This window comes from Primulina huaijiensis, chromosome 18, assembly GCF_012295235.1.
Source record: "Primulina huaijiensis isolate GDHJ02 chromosome 18, ASM1229523v2, whole genome shotgun sequence".
NCBI lineage: Eukaryota > Viridiplantae > Streptophyta > Magnoliopsida > Lamiales > Gesneriaceae > Primulina > Primulina huaijiensis.
In genome coordinates, this window is record NC_133323.1 from 19,171,511 (window position 1) to 19,182,047 (window position 10,537).

Consider the following 10,537-nt stretch of genomic DNA (forward strand, 5'->3'; position numbering starts at 1 on the left):
GTCTATTTTCAGCTTTGGTTGAGTGTCATTTGGACACATTTCTCCTTGAGTGTTGAACCCTAAACCAGTTTTATCAGAAACTGATTTTTGTGAATTCTGCATTTCATTTAGTGCAGTAGATGACTTGTTCCAAGATTGAATGAGCTCAGTCTGTTTTGAGTTTTCAAGAATCAACTTTTGGATTAATAACTGATCATTGTTTCTTTCTGCTTTTAACTCAGCAATTTTCCTTTTTAGACTCAACCCGTCAACTGATTCATCAGTTTTGGTTTTATTGTCTGTGGGATCAGTTTGCTTTGCTTTGATTTTTTCGAATAATGATGCAAGCTTTTGATATTCATTTACCATATCATGTAGTGTTAGAATGAGTTCTTCTCGTGTAAAGTCAGTTGAGCTGAAATCAAATACCTGTTGACTAGATGATTCTTCTTCTGCATCATTAGCCATCAGGCACTTGTCTTCCTCATCATCACTAGAGCTGCATGAGCTTTCTGGTTCTGACTCCTCACTGTCAGTTTCTGCCCATTTAGATTTGCTTTCTTCGGCTAAGAGTACCTCATGTTTCTTTCTGAAGGACTTCTTATCATCCTTGGGTTTTCTTTTGTTCTCATATGATTTCTTTCTTCTATCAGTTGAGCCTTGACTGTCCTTCTTGGGTTTAGGACAGTCAGCAATGAAGTGACCTGATTTGCCACAATTGTAACAAGCATTTGTTTCATCTTTGGAGTTGTTTCTTTGGTATGACTTCTGAAAGTTTCCTTGATTCTTTCTCATGAACCTTCCAAACTTTTTGATGAATAGTGACATAGCATTATTGCTTAACTAATCAGCAGATTTCTCAACTGAACTAGTTGGTTCTGTTCTGACAGCAGCTAGAGTAGTTGTAGCTGCTGATGTGGATGGTTCTCCTTATCTGGTTTGCAGTTCGAACTCATAAGCTTTAAGATCAGCAAATAGATCATGAAGTTCAATCTGGTTCTGGTCTTTGGATTCTCTCATTGCCATAGTTTTGACATCTCATTCTTTGGGAAGACCTCTCATTACCTTAAGTGCAACCTCTTTGTTTGTATACACTTTTCCAAGTGCATTTAATCCATTGATGATACTGCTTACTCTTTCATCATATTCGTGCATTGATTCTCCTGCTTTCATTTTGATATTATCAAACTTCTGAACTGCAACTGAAAGTTTATTTTCCTTGGTTTGATCATTTCCTTCACAGAGCTGGATCAGCTTTTCCCAAATTTCTTTGGCTGTCTTACACATTTTTATTTTGCTGAAAGTTATTTTGTCCAGCGTCTTGTACAGAATGTCTTTAGCCACATTATCAAGATTGGCTTTTCTTTTATCTTCAGTTGTCCATTCTTCTCTGGGCTTTTCTATTCTTTGTGGTGCCCCTTCTGTTATGGCAACTGCTGTATTAGTTTTCAGAATCTTCATGGGTCCATCAGTTATGACATACCACATGTCATCATCTTGTGCAGCTAAATGAGCCTGCATTCTGATTTTCCAATCATCAAATTCTTCTCTGGAGAACATAGGGATTTTGTTGAATGAAGTCATGCTAGCAAGTTTATAGATCAAAAGTATTCAAGAACAAGATTCAACTGCTCTGATACCACTTGATAGGATCGATTAACGTATCAAGAGTGTTTAGAAGGGGGGGTTGAATAAACACTCACAATTAAAATGAATCTTTTCGAATTTTGAATTCAGTTTGGTGACAAACTGATTCTCGGAATCTTGTTGGTCAATGACAATCAGTTAAACTAAGAGTAGTTGCGGAAAATAACTGACTGAAAGATAGAATACAAAACTGAAATAAAGTACGCAAGGATTGTTTCTGGATGTTCGGAGATTTCAATCACTCCTACGTCACCCCTTCTATCTCAAGGATAGGATTCCCACTAAAAGACTTTGATCGAATACAAGACTTGTACTGACCCACTTCAGTTTGGACTTAACACTGCCAAAACTGAAACTTTTAGCATACAACAGCTTTTATCAGTTCGTGACTGATCTTAGCACAACTGATATATTCTTGATTGAATTACAAAGTGCTAACACGCTCAAAGTGTAGCTTTAGATGCTACTGATATATCTGATATACGTGAGCTGTGAATTGTGATTTTAGCAGCGTAACAGCAAGCTTCAATAATGCGTTGATAGTTCTCTTTCTCAACTGCTTTGTTCACTTATTTATATGCTTCCTTTCTAACGGTAACTTGAGATGAATTTGAATCATTGTATCCGTTTATTTTTTACTTGATTATCCCTTGGATATTGTTTCCTTCATTTATTGTGATGCGGCATCTTAACTGCTTTCGCCGAAATGCGTTGTTCTAAGCTGTATTGATTTAAGTGCGGCGTTGCAATCTTCTATGTCTCTTTGTCGGTTGATCGTTCTTTCCCGAGACATGTTTAGTTGAAGGAAGCATATGGCTGAATATATCAACTGATCGGTTTCCAACTGATCAGTTGGTTTTCTTCGAAAGTTCAGTTCAGCTGGGTTCGGTTGCCTTAGATAACATGCGCGATACTCTTCAGTTAGGCAAGCTGTATAGATCGAATATTTGATCAGTTAGTTCCAATAAATAATCGGTTTGTCAAACATCCGAAATTAAGTTTCCAACATCATTTTTGTAAAAGCGAGGACGAATACAAAGTAGTTGTTATAGAGGCACATTGTGCAGTCAAGCAAGCGCGGGCTCGGGCTCGGGGCGTGACAGATTGGTATCAGAGCCGGTCACCGGCATGAAACACCGAGAAGTAAGTGCTATGCAGGGCAAAATGCTACGTGCATGGGAGCCACCTCTTGAACCTGCGGGGCAAAGTGCTACATGACGGGAGCCACCGCTTGAACCTGTAGGAGCCACCTCTAGATTCTCGGTGCTGGTGGATCGAGGGGTCAGGGCGCGACGAGGACGCCGCGTTCTGAAGAAAGGGTGATTGTGATACCTTTGTCCCACATCTTAAAAATTACAGATTTAAAATGAGTTTATAATGGCTTACAATGGACTTCTATAGCAACTTGGGTCAATCATTTTCGTAAAAGCGAGGACGAATACGAAATAGTTGTTATAGAGGCACATTGTGCAGTCACGCAAGCGCGGGCCCAGGCCCGGGCTTGGGGGTTGACAGATAGAGTTTTGGAAGAAGGACAAAAACAGAAGTGGCGTTAGAACAAGGCGTGACCGTGCTTCACTTTTATCTTGTAACTGCATGAAGGAGCTCGAAATTAATGATAAAAATAACATATTTTTAAAATATTAATTGCAATATTTGATTTGTTGAATATTTTGGAGAGAGAAAAAACTTTTTGGATCGAGATACGAAAATATTTTAGTTTTTTATTCCATAAAAACTTAATCTTCTTTATCGAACGATTACATCATATCATAGTAGGAGGAGATTTATTTTTGTATTAAAATTTTTCTCTTTCTTCTCTTTCTCCTATATACACGTAAAAGACCACAATCTCGGAGGACTTTTCATCATCGAGACGTGAAGAACAAAGAGGAAAAGACGCACTAGACGAGCGAAATTAAAGCGCCATAGCTGAGATTTCTTAATTTTTTTTTATTTTTATTTATTTAATTTTATGGATTCAAACATTAGATTTTTGTCTAGTTTTGATTTTATGAATTAGTCGTCTTATGACTGGGAACACGACAAGGCCAAACTTGTGATCGTTATTTGCATATTGGATTGATTAGAGTTTTGATTTATTTTATGTTATTGATTGATATTTGCGTTGATATCTTACATTTAATCTGGTCAATTAATTGCATGTTTTATTGTTTGATCTTGACTCGAAAGATAATAAATTGAAAATAGCTTCAAAATATTAAAGAACACATGATTAAACTGACTAGAAATAATATTCGATTTCAGTGTGCGAGTTTAGGCAAAGAGCTGAAATTTCATTGTTGTTGAATGTGTTTTTATTTAATTAAATTCAATTAGAAATAATAAAACTGTTAAGTAAAAATATAATTATTAATTTTAAAAATAGATTAATAATTAAGATAGGAATTTCATCGTGACTTTAGAATAATTATTGTTTGAACAAATCCAATACGAAGCACCAATTAATGTTTGGTACCGTTTTGCGTTCTCGGTCATTTTATTTGAATTTGAATTTCTCCTAAGCTTAATCTATTATTTAATTAAATTGTGTTATTTTCTTTAGCAAAATTTAATTTATTTTAATTAGTCTAATTATTCACAAAAATCATTTCTTTTATTTAGCCTATATTAAATTAATAATTTATATCCTAGTAATTTGATAATAGTCTCTGTGAGAACGATTTAGACTTCATCAAATTATATTATTATTTGACCTAATGCACTTACTAGTTTTCCCAACCAAAATTTCTGTCGATATTATATTATCAAAACTTGATAATAATTTAGTTATGCATGGTATCTTCAATAGTAGAAATAATGGAATAACAATGTCTTAATCAAAGTAGGGTTCTTGATTTGATCGGTAATCAAAACTTATAAATATTTCATTAAATGTTAGATGAAATAAATGATAATTTTTGCACACAAATTTTGTCTACCAAAATTTTTCTTCCTTCTATCTCCTTCGAAAAATTTCGGCCAACCCTTAAATTTTGAAGAAATTTTTTTGGCCACTTATTCCACTGTGTGCTGACGGTATCCGCCGGATTTATAAAATTTCGACAGTCCAATATCAATGTAAATTCCTGTAAGAATTCTTTGTAGTTTACGTAAGGAACAAAATTTCTGATCATGAGAGATATGAAGATTCGCTCTTAAGGATTTAGGAAAAAAATCAACTCTTCTGATCTCAAACTGATCTGGGCTTCAACATTTTTAAACATAAAAGTTTAATAAACTAATAATCCTAATAATGTTTATTTAAATTATATGGCTTTGAACGTTCGCTGTTCCAAAACTGTTCAACGTCCATCACCTATGTGAATTTTCCCCGTCACCTTAAAAATCTTCGCCTCCATAACTCCCGAAATCCCAGTAATCCAATGAGCCCACCGCCGCAACATGACCATGCATCATTGAGTCATCCCCCCCACCTCCCAGAATCATCGTCCAGCGAAGAAGAGTCGCGCCTTCTCCTATCCTCACCGCTATCCCCCACCGGAAAAACCCAAGAAACCAACGCCGGAGATGATGCCGCATTTGAACCGAGCGATAAGATCCTGGTTGTCGATTTCGAATTGGAATCTTCAGATTTCACCAGCGTCCCACCATTTTCGTTCAAGAAACTATGGCTATTCACGGGGCCCGGATTCTTGATGAGTATAGCTTTTTTAGATCCCGGGAATTTAGAGGGGGATTTGCAAGCTGGGGCGATCGCGGGATACTCTCTGCTGTGGCTCTTGATGTGGGCTACTGCAATGGGTCTTCTGATCCAGCTTTTGTCGGTGAGAATAGGCGTGGCCACGGGCCGTCATTTGGCGGAGCTTTGCCGCGAGGAGTATCCGTATTGGGCGGTGGTTTTGTTGTGGTTCATGGCGGAGCTGGCGTTGATCGGGGCAGATATTCAGGAGGTGATCGGAAGTGCGATCGCGATTCAGATACTTAGTCGTGGGGTTTTGCCCCTTTGGGCTGGTGTCTTGATTACTGCTTCAGATAGGTAATCTTCTTTTCCCATTTTCCAAGTTTTTTAATTTTATTTTAAATTGCCATAAATTGATTCTAAATATAAACGAAGTTTTATTCTTGAAGGAATACCGTTCAAATTGAGGAAATTAGTTTTCTTTGTATCTTATCGCTTATTTTTTCACTTAGTGATTAAAGGTTGAGAATATGGATGGATGGTGTATAGCTTTTGGCATATGATATTATTCCGATTTCCGTGTTTCGCAATTATGTTTGTATAGCATTAACTTGAGATAGCTCCGTTAATTTTTTGCAGTTGCCTGAATATAGCTAAAGGAGAGTTGAAATATTTCTTGGTCATAATGGTTTGCTGCATCTGCAGTTTGCTTTATTACTTAGTTGATTTTGACATCTTTGTGGAGCCAACATTACTTTGGTGGAGAAAGTAACTATTTGTGGAAGCCCACTTTATCTCTTTGTTATTGGTACTTGATAGGGAAAGCTTTTAGCTTTTAAGGAGCGGGACAAGCCCGGGTGCATTCTTTCTCAGATAACACTTGGAAGTACTTTTGTCTTTGTGCTCATGTGTACAATATGATCAAGTAGCGGTGATATTTTAAACTGTTCAGTGGCATTAAGTGGGTTAGGTCTAAGAATGTACTTCTCTTTGACTTTTTATGTGATGACTGATGAGACTTCATTTGGTTGCAGAGATAGTTTTTTTTCCCACTGTTTTTTAAATTTTGCAGCTTTTTATTTTTACTTCTTGAAAACTACGGTGTGAGGAAATTGGAAGCTGTGTTCGGTGTTCTTATTTCAACTATGGCCCTATCATTTGCGTGGATGTTTGTTGATGCTAGGCCAAGCACAAAAGAGCTAATTGTTGGTTAGATTCTTGATCATTGTTTTGATGAACTTGACAATAGAAAGGAAAAAGCAATCGATTAAAATGAAAAACAAAGTTTTGATACGGAACAGAGCTTAATGGGAAACTGAATTCTCATGTACTTACCAGGTCTTCTGATCCCAAAACTGAGTTCAAGAACAGTCCGTCAAGCTGTGGGAGTTGTGGGCTGTGTGATAATGCCTCACAATGTCTTTTTGCATTCTGCTTTAGTGCAGTCGAGGGAGGTTGACCCTAACAAGAAAGGTCAGGTCCAAGAGGCTCTCAACTACTACACCATTGAGTCAACGGCTGCTCTTCTCGTCTCCTTCATGATCAATTTATTTGTTACTACTGTCTTTGCTAAAGGGTTCTATGGAAGTAAACAAGCAGATAGTATTGGCCTAGTTAATGCCGGACAGTATCTTGAGGAAAAGCATGGGGGAGGCCTATTTCCAATTCTATATATATGGGGTATTGGGTTATTGGCTGCTGGGCAGAGCAGCACAATAACTGGCACGTATGCTGGACAGTTCATAATGGGAGGTTTTCTTAACCTTAGGTTGACGAAATCGTTGAGGGCGTTGATTACTCGGAGTTGTGCGATTTTACCAACTATAATTGTAGCACTGGTTTTCAACAAATCAGAATCATCTCTAGATGTACTGAATGAATGGCTGAATGTGTTACAATCGATACAGATTCCTTTTGCGCTTATCCCACTTCTCACTTTGGTGTCAAAGGAGCAGGTGATGGGAGTTTTCAAAATTGGGCTGACCCTTGGGGTAAATTTTACCATGCATCTCTGGTTATGTTGTTGTTTGGGGTGATGGTATTATAAGTTAAAAAAAAGAGATTTGGTTCGAGAGAAGGGGCAGTTTTTTTCCTTGATTTGAACGTCTTTCTTTTCATACACCTGAAGTGTTACATTCGGAGTTCAAAGAGCTATAGGATTTTTAAGTAGTGGGTTAATATCATGCTGCCAGCTGTATGCAGAGAAATTTGCTAAACCATACGAGTTTCAAGCAATATCTTGACTAACATAAAGTCCACTAAAATTGTTACCACCCATATGAATCCTTCCATGTCCGACAGTGGGAATGAGATCTCCACCAAGCCAGTTTTGCTGCAACCTGGTTAATATTTGTTATATTAACCTGCGTGTATTTATATTCATATTCATGTTTGCTCCTCTGCAATAACATAAAAAGAACTTAAGTGTACGTTGGGTGATGTTTGTAAATTAGTATGTTTTGTGAAACCAACATTTCTTTTCGATTTTCCTCTCTGGTGAGGAAGATATGGGGTATTTGATTAATTTTTCTTTTACTTGTTTCACTGCAGCGGATTGCATGGACGGTGGCTGCACTGGTGATTTTCATCAATGGGTATCTTTTGCTCAACTTTTTCCTCTTGGAAGTTGATGGACTGCTGGTCGGGTTTTTCGTTTGTGCTGGAACTGTAGCATACGTGGTATTTATATTATATCTTATATCGCATAGAGGTGAACTGTAGCATACTTGGTATTTATATTATATCCTATATCGCATAGAGGTGGCAAGCTTCCCAATCGGCTAAACCAATCGCTCTCCAAGGGTTATTCTTGAGCTGAAAATTAAACCGATGATTTTCATTTTCTGGTTGAGAAATTCCGGATGCAACCTTCTCAACTGAAGAATACTTTTGCCAATAAGACCCTCGACGTTGGTGGCATCCGTATAATTGTGGAAGAGATGGAGTAGCTAAAAACTGAGATATTCCACTGATCATTCATGAGATTTTCTGAGATCTCCATAGCTAAAAGAAGCACGTCATATACCTCTAGGGGATCAATGCTCTCTCCTAGTACCTTAACCAATGTACCAGATTTCATTGAACTCCATTTTTTGTACGCGCTGTAACTAACCACGAGTACGATAGGTTTCTTGATCACCAGATTTCTTCTAATTTGTTTAGTTATCTAGACACGGCTGCCACACATACATCTTGTTAGGATCTGTTTCACTCTATGGTAAATTGGGTTTTAGAATCATGAGGATAGTTACGTCGACTACGAAAACATGATGACTATGGGGAATAATGTAACTATTGATGTATGCTATATTCATATGCTCTTTTTTGTGATTTTTGTACTGCTACGATATCGTTATGTCGACTTCTGATGGAAAATCGAGGACATCTATGTGGAACTTATATTAAAGTAGGTGCCAATCGAGTCAACTTATGACTTGAGTTTTATTGAATTTTATGTAAAAACAATTTTTATTTTAATAATATTTTATGGTTTTGTCTAATTATAACAATCACTTTATATTTATATTCATACAAGATGCATAGATAAAGCCATTGAATATACAATAGGTATCATGAGGTTTGTCTTGCAACGTAACATCATGAAACTCGTTAGGAAGTATACCGTATATTATGAACATGTTCATAGTCGAATCAGTCCTCCAATATCATCAAAATCATGCTCACTTGCATCATTCACACCTAGTGAGTCTATTCACTCAGCAAACCTTAACCGTTATAACAAGTAATACATATACATCCACAACAACAGTGAANTGTTCATGAAAAACTATTTTATTAAAAGCATTCACTGTTGTTGTGGATGTATATGTATTACTTGTTATAACGGTTAAGGTTTGCTGAGTGAATAGACTCACTAGGTGTGAATGATGCAAGTGAGCATGATTTTGATGATATTGGAGGACTGATTCGACTATGAACATGTTCATAATATACGGTATACTTCCTAACGAGTTTCATGATGTTACGTTGCAAGACAANTCATCGTAAAATCCCATAAACTTTCAAAATAAACATTTTTTCATTCATTACAACATTCAGAGCACTGCCAAGACGTCTAACATTTTTCAGGTGTAAAATGACCGTTTTGCCCCTGAAACTTTAACTTTCCTGACCCAAATCCATCCAAACTTAACATAACGCCTTAAAATACACTCATAAACATTTTATTAGCGTGAACTTAAGCTCCTCGACTAATTTCTCAATTCGTTTTACAACTTAAACGTATGTCTCGGGTTTAACCCTAATTGGCTCGAAACTTAACCAAACTTGAACCATAGCTTATGAACACCTAACCATACACAACCCAAATCAAACCATTTAGAACCTTTAAACAAGCCTAAACAGCTACTGAAAATTCTGCATTTATTTTTTTCAAAACCCTATCTTGATCAACCGATATGTTCCTCGAATCCAGCCCTTAACCACCATGTCCAGACCCTAACCAACACTCTTAGGACCATGACCAACCCCTAGAGACTATGCTGGACCGAGCTTAAAGGATATAGAAACCACATCCCCCCAAACCCTATCCTACATGACGCGCACAACCACCCTTTAACCTACTGCCCTTCCTCCTTGCACCAGCCTTCCCTCAAGCCATGTAGGACCATGACTAGACCCTATTAGGACCCCTGGATGTGACCCTACAGAAGCACATGGCTGCTCTTTTCTAGCCCTCAAAATCGAAACCCTAGTCCCATAAAAATCAAATTTTCGTTCAGCATGTTGCCTTATCTTGTCCAGCCCTTAAACATGCATCTATGGACCCTTAAACTTGTGGAGAAACGTCCCTTCCCATAGCTCTATCATGGCAGTCTCTTTGTGCATCATAAACATAAATTTAGAAACATAAAAGCTCAAGTTTTTCCATAAAAACGAAAATATAAGAAAGTGAATCATGTTTTCATGCAAACATGTATCAATACATATGATATGGTATGGACGATGGTTGAAGGAAGATTAAAGCGTGTCTTTGCATATTTCACGCATGAAAACGATTTGCAATGCGAGGGACATTGGCAGAGAGAAGACCTTGCTGAAATCTCCCTCAAAGTTCACGTGATTTTGCTCTAAAAAACGTGTGGTGTGTGTTTGTGTGCTGATGGTGGAAAAGCCCTATGTTTCTATTGTTTTAAACATGTGATTTTGAAGTATTTTGGGTTTAGGAAACTCGATCTTTTGATATAAATAATTGGGTATAAAGTTAGGCTCGATAACCTTATTATAATAGGCCCATTAGACCTATTA

The 10,537-nt window shown here is 37.2% G+C and overlaps 1 protein-coding gene across 2 annotated transcripts; it reads left to right on the forward strand.

Moving 5' to 3' along the window:
- The first annotated feature begins 4,907 nt into the window (after positions 1–4,907).
- LOC140964077 (metal transporter Nramp2-like) lies at positions 4,908–8,599 on the forward strand. 2 transcript variants are annotated; one of them, XM_073423593.1, is made up of 5 exons: positions 4,908–5,626; positions 6,342–6,478; positions 6,608–7,260; positions 7,820–7,948; positions 8,028–8,599. In XM_073423593.1, the coding sequence occupies exons 1-5, from the start codon at positions 5,013–5,015 to the stop codon at positions 8,085–8,087; spliced, it is 1,593 nt and encodes a 530-aa protein (XP_073279694.1). In that variant the 5' UTR covers positions 4,908–5,012; the 3' UTR covers positions 8,088–8,599. The 2 variants fall into 2 exon arrangements, with proteins under 2 accessions (XP_073279694.1, XP_073279695.1); XM_073423594.1 differs by having other exon boundaries at positions 4,912–5,626; positions 7,820–8,599.
- Positions 8,600–10,537: the final 1,938 nt, after the last annotated feature.